The following is a 21012-nucleotide window of genomic DNA, read 5'->3' as shown; positions in this document are numbered from 1 at the left end:
GTGAGAACGAAAGGAAAAGAGAGCGTGAGAATCCCAGGTCCCTCTGCAGACCCAGAGGGCAGCAGAATGTGCCAGCCAAGCAGTGGGCACAAGCCCACTTCAAAGTAACTGGGGAAAGCTCAAGCTGCAGAAACACAGTGCTTCACCCCCAAGCTGCTGATTTCAGCATGGCAAAGGAACAGATCATGTGTCTGGCCAGAGAGCTGAAGGAGCCTGCTTTGGGGTTCTGCCACAGCCTGTGGCCCAGCAAGGTCAAGCCCCTACTCCCTCACTCTCTCTGGAGCCTTCAGGGCCTTTCTTGTATGCCCATCCTGTTTGGGCTATATTCACGGAGAACAGTCGGTCTCCACCCAGTCCTATCCCTGACCAATCAGAGCCCAGTGGTACAGACTGGGGGTCTTGATTGGGCATGGAATGGAACACACATTTATTAAACACCTACTATGTGCCAGGCACTGTACTAAGTGCTTTGCAAATCTCACCTCATTTGATCCTCACAACAACCCTGGGAGGGAGGTGCTGCTATTATCCCTATTATGGGAATGGGAAAACTGAGGCAGATAGCAGTGAAATGACTGCCCAGGGACCCACAGATAGTAAGTGTATCTGAAGCTGGATTCAGACTCACGTCTTTTTGACCCCCAGTCCAGTGCTCATACACTGTGCTCTCCAGCTGCCTCAGTGATGTCTGATGGGGACAATGAAAGGACCCTGGAATTGGAGCCAAAGGGTCTGGGTGTAAAACCTCACTGTAATACCTGCCACTCAATGTGACCTCTTTTGGACTCAGTTTCTTCTTCTGTAAAACGATAGGACTGGGCCAAATGAGCTGAGGTCTCTTTCAAGATTTCATTCCATAATCCAATTGTTTTTCCAGTTTTATTGACCTCTTTTGTTTTTTATGCCAATCATTTCCCAAAAAGCAACAGCCCCCTAGAGCCTCCACACCTCTACACTCCCTCATCCAAAAGAAGGACAGTTAAGTAAAACTGTCTGACAGAGTATGGGGTGTTCTGCTCCTGGAGCCCACCACCTCTGCAAAGGGGAGTGTGTCTCCCCATTTTATAAACGAGCTGAGAGGCCAGCACTCACTGAATCTGAAGCAGACCAAAGTCCAGCACCCCAAACATGGCTATGTCTCCCTAATGCCAGCACTCTGAGTGAGAGAAAGGTCCGGATAGTGACTCACCTGAAGTTTGGTGACTATTTCCTGCTTTGTAATCTCCACCAACTGGCTGTCCTCTACTGCAAATGCTGGGAAGGAAATCACTGAAAGGACACTGGCATCTACCTCTTTGGACATTGAGGCCCGGGGCAGCATGGAATGGAGGATGGACTAAGAGGGAGGAAAGGAAAGGCCCCTGTCAGGCGAGTCTTTAGGACACATACAAGCCCCTCTGCTTCAGAAGGTGCATTCCAAAGAGGAGGCCTCTTGCAAGGTCCGCCGGGGGGTCCTGAAGGAGGGGACATCGAAAGAGCCAACCAGGAGGCCGGGCTTGCCTCCACTGTCTCATCTGGTAAGACTCAATGACTCCTACTCCCAAACTTAGAGTCCTCTACCCTCAGGGTGCAGGGTAGTCAAGAATAAGATCTGAGCCTCATGATTTCAGCATGAAGGGACAAATTTGGACCAAGTCACCCTTTGTACTCACAGAGCTTAACTCGCTTGTTCTAATGGGTACAGATCCCTCAAGCCCCATTAGCCCATGAGCAACTGTTCAAACAACTGGGAACCTGCTTAGACAAGGGAAACTGTAGCCACTGAGCAGCTCCACATGACACTGCCGCTGCCAGCATCTCACATGGGCCTTCTCCCAAACAGGCAAAGACTTTTTTAATAACTTCAAAGGTCAATGTATACGCCATGAGCTACAGACTTAATCCCCAAAGCCACATTCTACATCATGCTCTGCAGTTCTCATTGGGCGTTATCCAAAAAGCCCAAATTCCCTGTCCCGGCAGAGAGGACCCAAGCCCCACATCAATCCTAGCCTGACCCCAAACACTTTTCCAGGATCATCTCCTTTTACTCGGCTTTCGGATTACCACCCTATTCTGCCAACTCTGCAAATCTAGAAAAGGAAAAGCTTTGGGAATGCAGTTCCCAGTTAGCCCAGGGGCTGAATCCCCCCCTAGAAAAGTGGTGGGCCCTCTGCAGGGAAACAGGCCCACACCCCATCTCTAAGGCTCACTGGTACAAGCATGTGGTATGATTCAACCTAGGGCGGAGCAAACCAGAGCTTCTGTCCTCTTACCTGGCAGTGCTGGACCTCGTCTGATAAGACATGGATTACGGACTGGGGCCCACCCTTCACTCCAAACAGGTCCAGCTCATCCAAAGCTTCCAGGGCTGCCTGTAAGCAGCAAGCAAAGAGACAAACAAATGCCTGAGCACCCACAGATGTTTCCTCTCTGCCCCCGCTGTCCTGCGCACACCATGTGTATGGACACAGAGGCATCTCCAAAAGCCTGTGGGAGACTGTGGGTTGATGAAAGCTTTGCATCTCCTTCTGTGCTCAGTCTGGCACTCTGCATTTAATGAATGGCTATTGAATGAATGAGTGAACAACATTATTTGTGTGCAGCTCTTTAAAAAGAAAAAAGGATTATTATACCAAAGGGACAATCCAACCAAAGCCCAGAGAATAGCTTAGACAGAGCCATTAGGTGTCCCATGGGGGGAATCAGGCACTCCTTGGCCTGGCACGCTGCAGCAGACATGGGATGTAACCCGACCAGATCAACCATCATCCAACCCCAGGAAGACCCCAGGGCTTCCCATCAGCCTCTAGTGCTGCCTCAGGGAGAGCCAGAAGCTTGGGGCAAGCCCACCACCACACTGCAGGGCTGACAGAGAGAATGAGCTAGAGGAGACTCCTCCTTTTGCCAGTACCTGGGTGGCTTTCCCACATGGTTGAGGTGTGTGTGTGTATGTGTGTGTGTGTGTGTGTGTGTGTGTGTGTCTGTGGAGGAGTCTAATGGGCTGGGCCATATCGCAAGCTGTCTGAGGTCTCTTAGTCACCGTGGCTGTGACAGCTGTGTCTTTGACAATACCTCTGGTGCTCTTTCTTTGGGCATGCATATGGAGGAAGGTTCAGAGGAAAGGGCTTTGGGAAGCCTCCAGAAACATGTGACTCGATGAACCCATCAATTGACAAGCATTTATTAAGTGCATGCCTGGATGGGTGACACAAAGTGGAATAGCCCTGCCCTCAGGGAGTATGCATTCGAATGAGAGAACAACATATACACAGAAAGGCAAGTAAAAAATATAGGTGACATGAATGACATACATCAGATTGCTTGCCATCTTGGTGAGGGGGAAGAAAAATTTGGAACTCAAAATCTTATAAAAAATGAATGCTGACAATTTTCTTTACATGTAATTGGAAAAAACAAAATACTCTTTACGAAAAAAAAGAAAATATACGCCAAATGAATGCAAGACAGTTTTAGGAAGGAGGCCTAGCACCTGGCAACAATGAAAATGACTCATGGAGAAAGTGATCCCAAGCCTTGTAGAGAGGAGGGGGAACATTCCAGGCATGGGAGACAGCCAGTGCAAAAGCCTGGAGTCGGGAAAGTGGCATGGTGCGTGTGAGGAACAGCAAGGACTGTGCGGCTGGGACCAAGTGTGTAAACAGGAGAGTCAAGGGCCAGAAAGTTAGAAAGACAGGCAGGAACCAGGCTGCGAAGAGCTTTCAATGTCAAACAGATGAGGAGATATTTGATCCTGGAGGGAATAGGGAGCCACTGGCACTCACTAAATAGGGGGGAGAAGGGTCACGTGGCCAGAACGGCACTTCAGGAAAATGAAGTTGGCGGCTGAGCACCGGCTGGCCTGGAGGGGCCTGGAGACCAAGCAGAGGCCACACCAATATTCCAGGTGAGAAATGATAAGCCTCAAGCAGAGTGAGGGCATGAAAGTGGAGGAAGGACAAGACACCTGATGAGCGTGATCACCATGGAGAGTGAGAGTGGCAAGAGGCTAAAAGGCAGATGTGGCGCCCCCCGCTGGAAACGTTTACCAGGAAACTGGTGACGTGGGTCTAGAAACAGGCTCGACATCTATGGATAAACAGGTTGACGTGACCAAAGGCAGTTAGAAATGCGAAGCCAGAGCTCCGGACACAGAGCAGGGAACCATCGCATAGAAATGAGAAGTGAACCCGTGGGAGCTCAGCCATGCACCCCGCCTCCGTAGTCCATGTGTCTTCCCACCTACGTGTGCGTGCCACCCTATGTCTGTTCCCTTCTGTCTGTGTCCTCCATCTCTGAATTTCTAATACCCCCAATCTGCCTGTGTGTCCCCATCAATGTCCTTCTGTCTAAATGATCCCATCAATGCATGCTCCCATATATCCGGTCCTATGTGCCTCTTTTTTGTCCTCCATCTGCCTGTCCGCATCTCACCCTGGCTATGTGTGCCTCAGTATCTCCTTTCCGGGTCACCCATCTAATCTCTGCTGTCCCCTTATACATCTGCGTATCACCACATCTTCACATCTGTCTGGGTCTCCCCCCACCACCGTGTGTGCCACTGAATTGTCTCTCCATATCCCCTACCTCTCTCTGTCCTCAGATCTGGGTCCCCCAGCCTTCAATATGTTTGCTTCCATATGTCCCTGTCCATCCCTGTCCACTATTTCCCTGACATCTCTCCAGCTGGTCCCACTCACTGGTGTCCATGTGGATCTGGTCTTGCTCTGCGGTATATATTTGTCCCTCAAGTTGTCTGTGACATATAGGGATAAGTTTGAAGACCCAGGAGGTACCACCATGGGGGCATCCTTTAATGCCCCTTTCAGCTCGAGGTCCTATGAGGGACTTTCTACCAGTCGGAGCTGCCTAACATTAGGAGGCAGTGAGTTTGGAGGTCACAGACTAAGAGTTGGAAGAGACCTATGAGGCCACTGACTCCAATTCCCTCATTTGACAGGGGAGGAAACTGAGACCCAGAATTCACACCCAGGTCTGCTGCCCCCAAATTCCTGCTGAACACTGAAGATATTCAGACAGAAATCAGCTGCCCCTTGCCACAGATGTCAGAGAGGGGCCTGTGGGTCAGTTGTGGGCTGTCTCTGGACTCCCTTACAATGTACTGGGTCTACAGCCTGTCCATCTGGGTCAGGAGGCCAAGTTTGGTGCACGTGATGAGGAACCATGTGCTCAGTTCCAGGGAAGACAAACCTTGTATCTGTAATTATAGTTAAAGAGAATTACCTTTGCCATCCCAACAGAGCTCGCATTCAGCTCAGAGATGCCTTGGTTGGTCTTATCACCACGTTCCCATATGCCAAAATCCTGCCAGGAAAATAACAGCTTGGTCAACAGAACCCTCCTAAACCCCCATGACCCACACAAGCCCTGGGCCACACGTCAAGGGGACAACTAGGAGTAACCACCCTGGGAGCTATTAGGGGCCCCGCATAGCGAAGGGAAGAGCTGGGAGAGAGCCTAGATATGCTGTGGCAATACCTGACACCTGCCTTAGGGGGCCCCTGGCACACTAGAAGAGCTCACCTTTCTATACATTTATGTTGCAAAGGGCTTAGCTGCACTTGGCAAAAAGAATTTAGTTGTTTTCTGGGCTGCCATGGAAGGTGGTCACACTAGTGGTAGTGAATCTCTCTGGTCCTCCCAAAACCAGCAAGCTGGTTGAGGCCACACCCAAAGTTCAGCATGGCAGGAACAACTAGTGCTTGGGCTCTTGAGAAGCCAGGAGCCCCTCCTGACAGCAGGGCAGCACCAGGGCAGGGACAAGGCCACAAAGGACCAAAAACTGTTACTAGGCTGAGGAGACTGCTCCCAGAGGGATACTTACAGCTGTTTTATAAGCAGATTCAATGTAAAACACAAGGTTCTGTATGAAGTTGACCTCATCTAGGCTGTGGATGATATGGAGCCCTGAGAAGAGAACAGAATATGGAGAGAGGCTTAAACACTGAGCACAAATCACCTCTCCTCACAGGAACCATGGCAGACCCAGGGCTGGGAGGGACCACAGAGGCCAGCAAGGCTACCTCCCCCACCCTCTCCCCCACCCCCACTCCCTCAGTCTGACAGATGAGGAGACACATAAAAGTCAAGTGATTTATCCAAGGTCAGAGATTGCAAGTGTCCCAGTCAAGACTGGAATGTAGGTCTTCCCAACTCCCAGGCTAATATTCTACGCAGTGTACCACCGAACTGCAATTCTACTCCAGGGTGTACCACCGAACTGCAATTCTACTCCAGGGGGCGGGGGAATGCACATGAACCCTGGCTTTGGCCTGAGAAACACTGAAAGACAAAGCATGGCAGTGGGGATTCCCCATGATTCTTAGCCATGTTGGACAGCCCTGTACACAGGAGATTATTAGTTAGGATTTCATGTGCAGGGTCCTTTTAGCTCTTCATGGCTCATGGCAACCTCAGCCATTAGGAACGTGGCCACCAACCAAGCCCAAGAGAGATCTACGAATGAGGATGAATAGTGCTGTCTGTTTCAAAGCCACATGGCTTATGCTGCAGGCAAGACAAGAGGAGAGTCCCCAATTTCAAAGTGGGTAAGTGGTGAAAGTTCCAGACTTAATGAGGGTTACTGCTCTCCCCGAGTCATCTCTTGGCTCTTCTTAAACTCAAGGGGGATGGCAGATCAGAAGGAGTTTAGAAATGGGGAAGGGTGAGGGGAGGGAGGCCAGAGGCTAACCCTGACAGTGAGGAAGCATATACCCTTCCCTAGCCACAGAGGCTTGACCTAGGGGAAGGCACTGGGGACACAGAGTCACAATGACAGAACTCCCTGCCGTCAGAGAGCCTCATCTGAGGAGACAACACACACATAGGAGGTATATGCAGCAGAAACAGCAAAAGAGTTAAATATAAGTTGTTAAATACAAGGTAATCTGGGAAGATGGGAGGGAGAGAGGCTGGAGAGAAGGGTGGAGTCAGCTTGGGTAAGGCTTTAAAAAGCTAAACAGAAGAGTTTGTATTTCATCCTTGAGGCAAGAGGGAGTCTGACTGAGTAGGGGAGTCAGATGTGCACATAAAGAAAATCACTGTGGCAGCAGCGGAGGCTGGATTGGAGAGGCAGGGAGGCCAATTGGGAGGCCAGAGCAAGGGCTCAGCCGGGACATGCTGCATGAGGGAAGGGAAGGGACCAGGCAGGAGACACATGTGGAAGAGGAAGGGACAGCAAGCTTTCGCAACTAATTAGCTCTACGAAGTGAGGAGATGAGGCCAATGCCAAACTGGAGATCAGAAGGATGGTGGGAAAGCTTGAAGGGAGGTGGGGGGAACATGAGTTCAGATTTAGACATGGTGAGTGTGAGGTGCCCCGTGGACACCCATCCAATCTGAAATGTCCAACAGGAGGTTTGGAACGTGAGAGAGGGGCTCAGGAGAAAGCCCAGCACTGGGGAGACAGATCTGGGAGCCACATACACAGAGGTGAGCATTAAATCCAGCAAACAATCAAGTGTTATATAGATTACAGTGCAAAACAATAATTGAGGTTCATAATGTCAACCATGAGTCATTATGAAAAGGCTCAATCACAGACAGGAAACCAGAGGTTCCTAGTCCAACCCTTACATGGCAGAGAATCCCAGCTAAAACATACGAGCCAAGGGGGCCCTTAGCACCTTCAGCCTCTGGCCCCATGCCTCACATTACTTTAATTCTGCTTGGGGCCAAGAACAAGTCTGACACCCCTTTCAAATAATAGCCCTTTGAAGACCACACTTGTGTTCCTCCTGAGCATTCTCTTCCCTGGGCAGGGCTTCACGGATCACGACCTTCACTCCTCTTGCCATCCTGGTTGCCATCCTTTCTAAAATGTGATGTCCACAACTTAAGCCTGCTGATGTGACAGTCTGACCAGGACAGAAGATGATCCCTTGTCTAATCCCGGCCACGGGGCCATTCCACACAGCCTACAACAGTCATATGCTGCCAATTCACCTCGGGTTTGAGCGGTCCACCAAAACCCTCACATCATTTTCCCATGAGTTGTTCTCTAAGCCTGCTTCAACCTATGATGCACTTGAATGGTGGCTGTGAATCCAAGTACAAAACCTTCTGTTTCTCCCTCTTAAATTTCCTCTTCTTAGCCTTGGCCCACCCCTGCACCTGTTAAGAACAATTTGAATTCTGACTTATCCGATGCATTAGCGACCCCGTGAGCATCGTACCGACTGCGAGTCTCAAAGGAGTCTAAATACAGATGGAAACAGACTGGTTTTTGATGATCTTTCCTTCTTTCTCGTGGCTTTTCCTTTTGTTCTGATTCTTTTTTTCACAACGTGACAAATGTGGAACGAGGTTTAACGTGATTGCATATGTGTAACCTGTATCAGACTGCATGCTGTTTGGGTGGGGGAGGAGGGAAGGGAGGGAGGGAGAAAAATGCGGGACTCAGAATCTTATAAATCTTATAAAATCTTATAAAAATGAATGTTGAAAACTACCTTTACATGTAATTGGAAGGAATAAAATGCTATTAAGTATTATATACTATTATTATGCTATTAAGAAAAAGAAAACAAAAGAATTGAACATCCAAGTTCTAGATTTAATATGTGTAAAAGCTGTACCTTATATTGGACATTATAATAAACATGCCTAATTATCTAAAAAAAAAAAAATCATCCCTTGAAGTCAGGTTTTGCTGAATCCCTGGCCTACCTTGGACACTTACTAACTGTGTAACTCCAGGCCACTCCAAGACTCAAAGCTGAAGAATTACAACCTGCATCAGTGGGAGGAGTTTCCACAATGGAAGTTCCCTACTCGACAAGAACCACAGCTCCAGACCAAAAACCCAAACCAACATCACAAGGGAATCAATTTTCATGAAACATTTTTTTTGCTACTGGTCATAACACTTAGAGCACTGGTTCTAGAGATTTTTGGAAGCTTCTAGAGGAAAGCTAGATAAATAAGTCACCAGAAGGCTTACAACCAACCCTGCTTCTTTTCTTGCTCACAATACCTTGGAATCAGGGCCAAGATGGGAGCCCCCGTCCACCAAAACATTTTCATGGCCAATGATCAGTGGCACCAGAATGGCCCTGATCTTTAGGGCAGTACCCTGAAGGAAGAGGGCAGGGCTGCCTCCACAGGGACCTAGGCCATGACAAAATGTGGTTATCCACCAGGGTACAGAGAGAGGGAGAAGGAGAGGAGAGGGAGGGAGGTATGTAGATGGTGGAGGGGAGAGAACAATGAACTTCTAGAAGTCAGCAGAAGGCCACTGCAGACACTGGCTGGACCACACGATGACCCCATTGGCTCAGGAAGAGTCCAGCTAGTCAAACAAAGTGGGGGATCATGAATTTTGGTGCTTGGGGGAGCTGGTTTCGTTTGGCAGCAAGGGCTGAGTTTCCCATTAGAATACAGGAATCTATGACAACGAGGCTGGTTTTCATTGGCCATCGCCAAAAAAAATCACCTTCCTAGGTGTTTCTCTGTATTTCTTCTTCAGTTCCTGACTCTTTGCCAGTCTCTGCAATGCTCGAGGGATCTTCTTCAGGCTACTGTGCCCCCCACCAACCTCGGGCATGGAGGGTACTTTCACTTTTTCAGCTGTATCCATATAACACAGCTCTCAGAAACAGCGCAGCCTAGGGAACAGGGCTGGGTCCAGATCCTGTATCTGACGTTGGCTGTTGGGTGCCTCCGCTCTCCTTGTTTCTCAGCCAGTTGCACTACTCTGGGACAGATGCCCCTACGTTCAGCACCTCCCTCACCCTTTTCATCTCCCTTCTGTGTTGTCTCCTCCCATTAGATCATGAGCTCCTTGCGGGTAGAGACTGTCTTCCTATTTTCATGTTTGTATTCCCAGCACTTGGCACAGTGTCTAAAACACAGTAGGTGCTTAATAAATATGTATTGACTGACTAGCTGCTGCCTCCCCTGCCCCCATCCCAGCAGTTACAGAATCAGAGTTGAAAGGAAATCCAGAGGAATCCAGTACAACCCACAAAGAAAAGGAATCTCCACTGTAACCTACCCAATGGAGGGGAAACCCACTATCATCCCTCAAGGTAGCCCCTCCCACACCAGGACAGCTTTCATTGGGGGGAAGTTTGTCCTGACCTCAAGCCTCAATCAGCTTCCTTGCAACATCACCCACTACTGCCTAGTTCTGCCCACTGGGATCAAAGAGATCAAGTCCAGTCCCTTCTTCACACATCAGCCCTTTGGATCCCTGAAGATGGCTCTCATGCTCTCCAGGGTAAACATGCCCAGGTACTTTTCTCAAGCTTCTCCTATGGCACAAACTCAGGGCCCTTTATCCTCCTGGAGGCATCCTCCAGCTTCTGAGCACACTTAAACCTTGGTGCCTGAGCTGACCACAATCCTCCACATGGGGCTTCTTAGTGTTGCCCAAGATGGATCTGCTTTCTCAGCTGCCACATCCCACCCTGCCTACTTATCCTGAGCTTGGATTCTACTGAAACTCTCAGTTCTTTTTCAAAAGGACTGCTGTTTAACCATACTTCCCCCATCTTGGATTGGTGAAGATCATTTTTTGTACCCACAGGTAAGACTTTACATTGATCCCTAGTGAACTTTATCTCACTGGGCTCAGCCTGGTACCTTGGGACCCTCCCTGGCAGCTGGGTCAGCTGCACATCCCCTCTAAGCCTCACTCAAAGTCACTGAGATTCCTGGGGCTCTCCTCAGTACGCCTTCTGACAAGATGACAACTGAGCCATTAGTGACTATTCTTTGGATCCAGACATCCCACCATCACTGAATCCATGTAACGATCCTATGCTGTATGTTGCAATGATGGACGATAACAATAGGAGATACTTGATCACCAATGAGGTAAGCTCTCGACAGGTGCTTTCGTTGGCCCAGCCACAAAGGATCTGAGGCGAGTCCGGTAGCTCCTGGCCTTGAGGAAGTGAAATCAGCTCCTTGGAATCATTGTTTCTCTTTCTAGTTCATGGCTGACTATTCCTTTAGGGATTCATTCCAGCATTTTCCCAAAAATGGAAGCTAAGCTCCTTGGCCTATGGTTCTTTTTCCTTTTATGAAAACCGGGGTGCCATGTGGAGATGCCATCTGGGGGCACCATGGGCTCTTCTCTAATCTTGTAGCACCTCTCCTGTTTTCTAGGATCCTTCACGTACCCCTGACAGTAAGTGGCTCAGCAGCCACAGATGCCAGGTCTTTCAAGAATCAAGGATTTGGTTCTTCCAGGACTTTACTTGAATCCATCAAGGGCAGCCAGAAGCTCTCTAACATCTCCTCATACCCCAATCAATCAATAAGCATGTACTAAGCACCTGCTGTTTGCCAGACACAATGCTAATGCTGGGGCTACAAAAAGAGACAAAAGCCAGTCCTGGCCCACAAGGAATTTACAAATCTAATCTCTTACGATCTAATCTTGCAGTCCAAAGGTCATTTTCCTGGTTGGAGAAAACGAAAGCAAATAATAATAGAGTAGCTCAGCCTTCTTTCAGTTGATGGTTCCCAGTTCTCATCATTTTATCCACCTCTCTGAGCCTCAGGCAACCTGGAAGAATTTAGCTACAGATTACAGGTAGACTTGCAGTCTCTCTTGGGGGAATAAGTGCCCATATCAAGAGGTCCAAGAAACCACAGAGCTTTCCTATATTCATGTATACCAACGATAAACATCTTTAGGCAAATAGTTTTAAAATATTTTCCTAAAAATAAAACAATTTCACAGTTATTAAAATCATGGTGTGGGTTTAGCTAAAAAAATTAATCATATGTCTTTCTCCTAAAGAGAAAATATTTGGAATACATAAGCTTGAGGCGACAGTTAAAATCACTTCCAGTTTCTGGGCCTCAGTTTCCTCCTCTGTCAAATATGACCTCTACGACCTCTCCTAGTACTAATATTCTATGCACTATGACACACAAGAAAACAATTGAAATGTCTCTGGCTTTCCTGATGATGACAAAGCCCTCTTTCTGCATGTCGTCTCATTTTTAATCCTCACAACAATCCTAGGAGGTAGGTGGTGTTATTATCCTCATGTTACAGTTGAGGAAACTGAGGTAGACAGAGGTGAAGTGATTGGCCCAGCGTCACACAGCTACTAAACATCTATGGCAGGATTTGAACTCAGGTCTTCCTGACTCCAGGCCCAGCACTTTGCCTACTGTGGTACCTGCAGCTGCCTGATAGAGGGAGTTTTTCACCCATAAGTCTAGCCCTCCCCCACCCCACAAAAAAAACCCAACACTATAGGAATGGCCAAGGTCATCTCCAAGGTTCTCTCAGTTGTAATGGAGGTTCACTGTCACCCTACTTGTGCGACTGTTTACCCCTCTCTAAATGAAGGAGTCACACTAGATGCCCTGGAGGTCCCTTTTAGCTCAAGTGGGTTGTGCTCCCATAATTTTACAGGAGTCTATGGTGAAGAAAAGAATTTCTAATTCCATTTTCTGACATGGGACCAGTTGAATCTGACAAAACACTCCTTTAAAATCAAGTGCCTACACCTCCACAGGAAGCCAGCTAAGGAGCCCTAGAGCCAGGACAGAAGAAGCTGCTGCCCCCCCCCTCCCCCCTACAGAGGAGAAGGAACTTTAACCCTGAGTCATAAAGCTAGATTAGGATGACATGGAAGTACAAAAGGCTACTTTTCTGTAGGGAAAAAAAGGCCCACTGGATTTTCTGCCCTTCCAATCCCCAACAGCTGGGCAACCAACACAATGGAGGGCGATCACCACTGCTTCTTACTGGCCAGTGGTTGGCCCTCAGCACTTGGGGAATGAGGGTTCTCTGATTCATTTACATCACAGAGCTCACTGCATTCCCCTGATAGCCCTGGGAGGCCAAGCACTCGAGAATCATGAGCAATCCCTCTCGTTGGGCCCAGGGAAGTCTGGAAAGCAGCCTAAACAGCGTAGCTTTGGGCAGTAGAAGGTTATCTCATCTCTCCAGGCCTGGCTGAGAGAGACTGATTAAGTGTTCTGGATGTGCACATCCACCTGACTCACCTGAAGCTGTCATCTGGGCCAGGAAGAGCAGGAAAACAGAGGTGGCATCCAACTGCAAGTGGCCCCACTGATCATCTCCCACCACGGTGGCACAGGTGTTGGTATTGTACTTGGCATGGAGACTGTCCTTGGTGCTCTGACTGTATTTGAAGGACTCAACTTTGTCCACCTGAAACAGAACAGGGAGAACTAGGAAGGGCTCCAGAATTGCAGCCTTGTAGCCCCTCTTCCACCCGCTGTCATTGATGATGGAAGAGCTTGGAATGACTGGCATCTCTGTTCTCTTTTTTTGAGTCCCACCAACATTTACTAAGAACTGCTGAGCGCTAGGCACTGTGCTAAGCACAGGGTCGGGGGAGAAGTGGAAGGGGGGGATCCCTACCCTCTTGGAGCTCACCACCCTTTCTGAAACTTGGGTATTTGTCAGAGATAAAATACTAGGTAGACACACATCCATACATCCATACCTATAGTTAGACCTGTATGTGTCTACACCTCTTTCCACATGTGTTCACCTTTAATTTCTCTCCTCAATGCCAGGTTCACATGGTCAACAGCCTTTGGAATGTGGTCCCTGGATGGCCTGTCATCACCTCAGACTGACCCTCTGCCTGGTCCTCCTCCAGACTTCCCTAATCTGTCCTTCCCATGTCTGTCTTCACGTCCCTTATCGGCTCCCACACCCAAACCTTGCCCTTTCTATGTCCTCTGTCTTCGCTCATAGCTACCGCCTTCAAGTGGCCCTGTGGCACATCTCACCCTCACTCCTAATTGGTTTCCAAGGGCTTCCAGCATCTTCCCTCTCCACTTAGTTAAGTGCAGGGCCTGGAGTCAGGAAGACTCATCTTCCTGAGTTCAAATCTGACCTCAGACTCTGGGCAAGTCACTGAACCCAGTTTGCCTCAGTCTCCTTATCTGTAAAATGAGCTGGAGAAGGAAATAGCAAACCATGCCAGTGTCCCTGCCAAGAAAACTTCACAGTCAGCATTGGCATCCTGTGGTCCACAGGGTTATCAAAAGTCAGACCCGACTGAACAACAACAAAAATTGAAGTATCTCCAAGTCCTACCTGCCCCCATCATGACAGTGCAGTTCCCTCCCTGACGCCCTCTGCACCACCGCTTCCTCCTCCTCCTCCAAGCTGGCCTTGACTCCCCCAGCTCCGATAAGGAGCTCTTCACTGACCAGAACTAGGATCATAGTGGGCAGGGGCCATTTGGGTGCTGAACCCTCTGTGCTCAGCCTAGCATGCTAAAGCCTGGCCCGCATGACACTTAAAACAACTCTCCCAGCCCAAAATGCCATGATAATGATAGGGGAAAAGTTGGTCCAAGACATTTGTCAGCTGTTACATCAACACGTGCTGAGATGTGCCCATCGAATGCCAGTTATTCTTGAGACTTGAGAATGTAGAGAGAGAGACAAAGGCTTGCAGAGTACAAGCCAGGGTGACAGGCACATACATGGCTGGCCCAGAGGGAGCTCCAGTCTCCTGGCATCTCACCTCTGCCACCCAGCAGTGACAGTTAGCACTAGAGAGGAGGTGGGGAGGGGGCCCTTTAACTGATCCAGAAAGTTCTGGGAGAGGAACTAGCATCTCTACTTCCTAATGCTTATATGGGACACCAAGTGGCAAGGCACTGGAAGCCAGCATCGGCGGCTGGGCCACCCAGCATGAAAGACCTTAAATGCCTGCATCCCTGAATGCCAGAGGCAGAAGAGACTTCAGGGCCAGCCCCTATTCCTTTCAACTTAGAGCCTGGCCTCATCAAGCTGGGCTGTGGCCTCTCCTCTTAGAGGGTGGGAAGGGAATACCCCCTTCCTCAGCAAACCCAAGGAACCATGGCACTGAGGTCAGATTTATAAGATGGTCTGAGGCCCAGGAGGAGGCAAAAGGGAAAGGTCTGTTCTTTTTCAATTCTCCTTTTCTGTCTCTGTTTCTCTCTCCTCCTCCTCTCCTCTGTCTGTCTTGCCCTCTGGCTCTCTGTTCCTTTCTATGTCTGCCTCTCTCTCCCTGTCTGTACTTGTCTCCCCTCTTTTTCTGTTTCTGTCTCTCTCTCTGTGTCTCTCTGTCTCTGTCTCTCTGTCTCTCTCTCTCCACTCCTCCATCCCTATTTCTCTCTCTCCACTTCCTATTCCCTGTCTTTCTGTGTCTGTCTGTCTCTCCCTCTTTGCCCCTGTCTTTGCTCCTTGTTTCTGTCTCTCTCTTCTGTCTCTCCCTCTCTCTCCTCTTTTTCTCTGTCTTTCTGCCTATCTCATATTTCTGTCTCTACCTCTCTGTCCCCATCTCTGTCTCTCTCCCTGTCCTGCTCTCTGTTCCTGTCTTTCTGTCTCAGTCTCTCTTCCCCTCCCCTCCCTCTCTGTCCCTGTCTCTGTCTTGATCTCTCTCCCTTTCCTTTTCTCTCTTTTACAGTCCTGACATTTTCAGCATCATATGTGGACTCCACTTCTATTACCAACAATAATTCCTTGATACGCCTGTGAGGAGAGAAGGCCAAGGAACAGAGGTACAATATGGTACAGGGCAGAGTTGACACTGGGCAGCTTGTGGGTGTGTTTGCACGCAGCCACACTAGGGAGCTTCTTCAGGCATCATGGCGTCAGGACTGGAGAGGAGAAGTTGTGGGGTAGCCCATGGTGGCATACCTGTCTGATCATACACTGCAGCAGCCCCCTCATCAGTTTCACGACGCTCTGCAGGGAGGGACAGAAAATCAACCTATTAGTCCCATGTTCCAAGACGGGAGCACCCTGAGTCAGCGAGTGCAGCTGGGCCCCGACCTTTGCAAAGTACGTAACTCTATCCCCACTGAGGACTGACATGGCATTTGCTTCATGAGCACACGGAAGAGCACAGGGTGCTGGGAGGAGGGTGGAAAACTACCCGCCTGCATCTACACAGGCCAAAGCAACAAGCCACGTGACAACTGCCCCTGAGCTGGCCACCCAAAAGTTGGCCCCTGGCAGGAGGGGGAGGTTGTCCTACCAAAACCCGGGAAGGCTGCTCAGCTACACAGCTGAGGAGGCCCCCCAGCCCCTTGCCCCTTTCTTCTCCCAGAGCCAGGAGCCGGCCTGGAAAGAGCACAGAAACACCCATCTGGACTTGTTCCAGGGAACAGAGAGCTGCAGCTTGTTCAGAGACAAGTGCAGAGCCATCAGGCCCAAAGCGAACCCCCAGCCACTCCTCCTGCCAGAGGCACTTAGAGATGGTCTCCCCAGCTGGAGGCCCCCCTTGCCTCAGTGGGACCTGATTCTAGACTCTCCAGGTCTGAGGATCCTGGACTCAGCCCTCTAATGCCCAGGCCCCAGGCTGGGACTGCTCAGAGGGCACAAACCACGTGGCCCCACTTTGTAAGCAGCTTTTGTCCCCTACGGCCAATGGAGCACAGCCAGGCAAAGAGTAGAATGAGGGCTTGGGGGGAACCAAGGACATCTGGGAATTGAAGCTCACTCCTCCTGGTGATAGAGATGGTGGGGGATGGGGGGCATGGGAGTCCTTACTTAATGTCACCCCAAGCCAGGGATGTCAAGACGCTTCCCCCAAAAAGACAGTTACCTCCCTCAAAGCAATGCCCCTCCCCTAAGAAGGGAAAGGGAAAGCAGAGGTCTATTTTTAATTGATCAGTGATGAGCTAGGACTATAAAGTTGTGGGATTTGATTTTGAGTTCCTGTCCTTTCTCCCCCCACCTTTGAGTGGTCCTGTTTCACAAGGCACTTTATCCAGTTTTGCTCAAGTGCTTTGGAGGATTGGGGAGGGCTGGGAAAAGTCAGAGCTACTCCTATGCTTGGAAGCCAGATTCAATTCTGTAGACCCATGTGGCCCACACCAGGTCCACTGCCCCCTTTCTCTCTTACCTGAGCAAGCTGAATATACTGAAGTTATTGTTATACACACACACACACACACACACACACACACTCACATACACAGTAGGGTCTGTGCTCAAAGAGGAAAGTACAGGCCTAGGATGGAGCCTTTCCAACATTCTGTAAGAAATTTGGCTCCTCTGCTTGCTCCCCTGCCCATTGCCCCCATCCCTATCTCTACCACCCTAACTACACTCTCTTACCCTTTGCCATCCAGACCTGAATCCTCCCAGATAGGTCACTAATAGCACAGTCAGGGAACTTCATGGCCCATGGAGGACACCTTCCATTTTCACTGGCTCCAACCCATTCCCATGTCCTAGTCCTGACTCTGAGGTCAGACTGGAGACAGAAGTTGGGAGGGTCTCCTGGTCCCCCACAGTGGCTGCACATGGCTTCAGTCAGCAGATGTACACCAAACTAATTCACACTGGAGCTCTGGCTGGCCCAGGCTCCAAGAGGGAGCATTGCTTTGGGGTAAGAAGGCAGGCTCTTGGTGACCCAAGTCTTGGTTTGCAGTCCTGGCTTTCAGGACTGCATGCCCTTGGTCAAGTCACAAGACCAAAGATTTCAAGCTTTTTGGGGTCATAGAGGTCATGTAATTCAATGTCTTGCTATAGAGATGAGGAAAAGGAAGCTCAGAGAGGAAGGGTGACTTTGCCACAGTCTCAAAAGTAATAAGGGGCAGAACTGGGTAGGATTTGAGCCCAAGTCTTTGGCCTGTAGATGTGGCATTCAGGATATCTGAATAGTGACCATCCACCCAGAGTGGGAAGTGAGTAGACTAGATGCCCATTCAGGGGCAGGGTGGCAGCTCACCTAAATGCTGCCCCTCCCCTCTTCTCCCTCCCCCCGGAAGGATCTCTGAGCAAACCAACAGGGCCTGAACAGGGTGAAGTCAAGAAACAGTCTTTCCTTGTGTCCAGCTGGGCAAACATCATGAGTCAAACATGAGAGACAACATGATGGACTTGGCCCAAAGAGTATTCTTAGAACAGATATGCCAGGCACAGTGAAACACATTTATTTACAAGAAGGAATCTGAGCTTTGAGAAACATCCCCAGGCTACAGCGCAGCCAGGAAATGTCCCAGGAGTCAGGGGGAGAGAGGAGAGGAAAGAGGAGACAGAAAGCCTGGTTTTCTTTGCTCAGTTCTGCCAGCTAAGTCCCAGCTGCCTTTCTTCTTCCTTCCTGTCCATGTCCTTTAAGCCCTTTAGAGATCCAGTGTCCTCGAGTGGGTGTCCCCATGTGGGTGTTCCCACATGGGTACCCTAGTGCCCTGAGGGAACTTCTTTACCTGCTCCAACTCGTAGGCCTTTGCTTTGTCCTCATCTCGGTCTGCATTCTTGCGGTAAGCCAGGCCCAGGCCCCACACTGCCAGTATACTGTAGACATTATCCCGGACCCAAGCATCTTTCTGATCATAGCTGGCTGGAAGTAAGCCAGTCACAGGATTCTGCAGAGCCAAAAATGGAAGTTAGAAGAGGTCCAAAGACTGGAAGGGTGGGGCAATAGAAGCTACCTGGAAGGGCCTTGAGTTCCTAGGGAACTGGAGGAAACCTAATCTAGGAAATGGGCTCATCATTCCCTTCTTTGGCTGTGCTTCTACTTCAGCTGTGGCTCCTCTCTGAAACCGCAAACCTTGTTATTATAAGACTGGAGCCTGGCCTTTAAGTCTGAATTACTGACACTTCGAACAGAACCAGAGCTTGAGAACAAGTCTGGGAAGAATGAATTAGTAACCCCCATTGTGCAACAATACCCAGTTCCCTACTTGTTGGCTGTGTGACCTGAGGCTAGTTTCTTCCCCTCTTTGGGCCTCAGTTTCCCTCCTCTGTAACATGAGAGGGTTGGGCTTAGTGCTCTCCAAGGTCATTTCTATTTGGGTTATTCTGTGATCCTGAGTCCACTGGCCTCTGGGGTCTTGGTTTCCCTCTTTGTAACATGAACGGATTGGAGTGATGGTCTCCAAAGTCCCTCTCAGCTCTGACAAAGTAAGACTGGACGAGAATTAAGAGCCCAGGAGAGCTGAGGGTCATAACAGGGGTGGGTCTTCTGGTTTTATTGGGGCTTTTTCTGGAGCGAAGTCTGGGAGGAGGCAATAGAATCCGGGTATCTCCGGCCATCGTTAAGTGCACCCGGGTCTCCTAAGTCCCCCAGATCTCCTACTCAGGGTGGCCCTAAGGCTCTGGCCCCAGGTCAGCACCTCGACCCCCCTGCATGGGTCAAAGCCAAGGGGTCCCATACTTTAGGGGAGCTTGGAGATCGATTCTCTGGGGCAAGCGTCTCCTTTTCCAGGTGGGGAAACGCAGCCTGGGGCGGAGTTTAAAACTCGCCCAAGGTCAGGGTCGGGTTCCCGAGAAGACCCCTTCCCCGGCTCTCACCTGGTGACACAGGATGGTCTGCTGCACAAGGCGGGCGTAGCCATCCAGGCGGACGCCCGAGTTGCTCCTGCTCCTCATCGCGTCTCTGACCGGGTGGCGGTGGCGGCTGAAGTGACTGTGAGTTCGTTGCTGCCGGAGGCGGGGCGAGGTAGGGGCGGGGACTGGGCGGGGCTCCTTCAGTGGGAGGGGAGGGGCGGCCGCAGGAGGGAGGAGTCTAGGTCTGGGATAGCAGGGGTGGGGCGGGGCTCTTTCAGCAGCAGCAGGGGCGGGACGGTTGTGCGAGGGAGGAGTCTAGGGCCGGGATAGCAGGAGGCTCCGCCCCTTCCTCCTCGTCCTCCCCGGGACCGGGCGCGCGTTCACACACACTCACAAGCTCACAGACACAAAGCCCCCACTGAGAGGGCCGTCTTTTCTTCCTTCGCTCCGGGGGCGGGGGGAGGCCCTAGGGCGCCTCGGGAGGCGTTCGCCTCGGAAAGGTCCGAGGGACCGACAGCCATTTCCCGACTTAAGGTGGCGCGAAGCCCAGCCGGGGCTTCTTGGCGTTCGCTTTGAACCTCGAGCAGGCCCAGAGCTGCGAGCTCAGCTCAGCTCCTCCCCTAGTTCGCCCCTTGCCGAGACGATCCCTAGGGAGGCCCGCCAGCCAGGCGTCGGCAGTGGCCGGCAGGGGGCAGCCTTGCCGCCCGACGGGAGGCTCCTCTACATCCCTGAGCCCCTCCTCTCTGCTTCCTTCAGCCATACGCAGGCAAGCCCCTTCATTTTACTGAGGAGGAAACTGAGGCTAGGCCTGGGTCACACGCGGGTCCACGACACACACCGCAGAGCCTCCCCTCCCCCCTCCCGCGGGAACTTTTGCTGAAGCTCCAGTGACGGGGCCGCTGTCGTTGGGCCGCCATTGGCCGGAAGGTCAGGGGTCACCCAGGCCCACGCCTCCCGTGAAGTCCCATCCAGCCCGACGGCCCCCTCCTGTGCCCCTCCCCCCTGCTCGGGGCCAGCTCTCCTGGCCGGAGCAGAGCGAGTCCGTCCTGCCCCCCATGAACTATTGGCCATTGTGGAATGAGAGGCCACGGAGATGGAAAGGGGCAAGGAAGGTAGGACGACTCATGTTCCGCCAGATGGGGAAACTGAGGACGGTGTAAAGACCATGACTTGATCAAGGTCACGGAAGGAATAAATAGCAGAGTTGAAATTCAAAAAGGTCGTCGTGCTCTAGGCATCCTGGAGAACTCCAATGCAAGGGGTGCTTATCAGCACGAACTCTTAAGTTATTCAAACACGAAAGGGACGGCATAACGTGAACAACTTCAGAACAAGAGATCAGACAGATCGACAACAAATTCTACCAGACTGCGCCCAACACCGAGCTGGTAAACGTTCACCAACCAGATATATGGGTGACACTCTTTGAAGTTTCATCCACAATTAACATTTTCTCCAGCTCTCTCTTAAGTCTAGACAAACAACCAAACAATACATGAAGCCTGCTGATTTCCTAGGTGTGAACTTTTCTCAGTCCCCCCACAAGAGCTGGCAGATGGAGTCACAGGCAAGTTCTGTCCTTATACCTAACTAGAGATACAGGCTACATTGAATCAGGAAGATGCAAGTTCAAATCCCCATTCTGATACTTGATAGTTGTATGACCCCTACTACTCTCTGAATCCGTATAAAGCCATTTGCAGACCTTAAAGAACTGTTTCAATGTTACCTAAGGACAGAAAGGCTTCATTTATTTAATGAGCTAGAAATGGCAAACCACTCCAGTATCTTTGCCAACAAAACTCCAAA

General features: G+C 50.4%; 1 protein-coding gene across 3 annotated transcripts in view; it reads right to left on the bottom strand.

Moving 5' to 3' along the window:
* Positions 1-19358, bottom strand: part of PHKA1 (phosphorylase kinase regulatory subunit alpha 1) — a 65049-nt gene extending 45691 nt beyond the window's left edge. For all 3 annotated transcript variants that reach the window (XM_072626781.1, XM_072626783.1, XM_072626782.1), the window contains exons 1-8: positions 19228-19358; positions 18141-18299; positions 15622-15669; positions 12976-13144; positions 5825-5907; positions 5224-5304; positions 2256-2354; positions 1190-1336 (exon numbers count right to left, since the gene is read on the bottom strand). In XM_072626781.1, the coding sequence (XP_072482882.1) occupies positions 1190-1336; positions 2256-2354; positions 5224-5304; positions 5825-5907; positions 12976-13144; positions 15622-15669; positions 18141-18299; positions 19228-19305 (864 nt within the window). In that variant the 5' untranslated portion in view covers positions 19306-19358. The remainder of the gene's footprint in view (positions 1-1189; positions 1337-2255; positions 2355-5223; positions 5305-5824; positions 5908-12975; positions 13145-15621; positions 15670-18140; positions 18300-19227) is intronic.
* Between the last annotated feature and the right edge of the window lie 1654 nt (positions 19359-21012).

Source organism: Notamacropus eugenii, chromosome X, assembly GCF_028372415.1.
Source record: "Notamacropus eugenii isolate mMacEug1 chromosome X, mMacEug1.pri_v2, whole genome shotgun sequence".
NCBI classification, from domain to species: domain Eukaryota; kingdom Metazoa; phylum Chordata; class Mammalia; order Diprotodontia; family Macropodidae; genus Notamacropus; species Notamacropus eugenii.
This window is presented reverse-complemented; position numbering and strand designations above follow the sequence as displayed.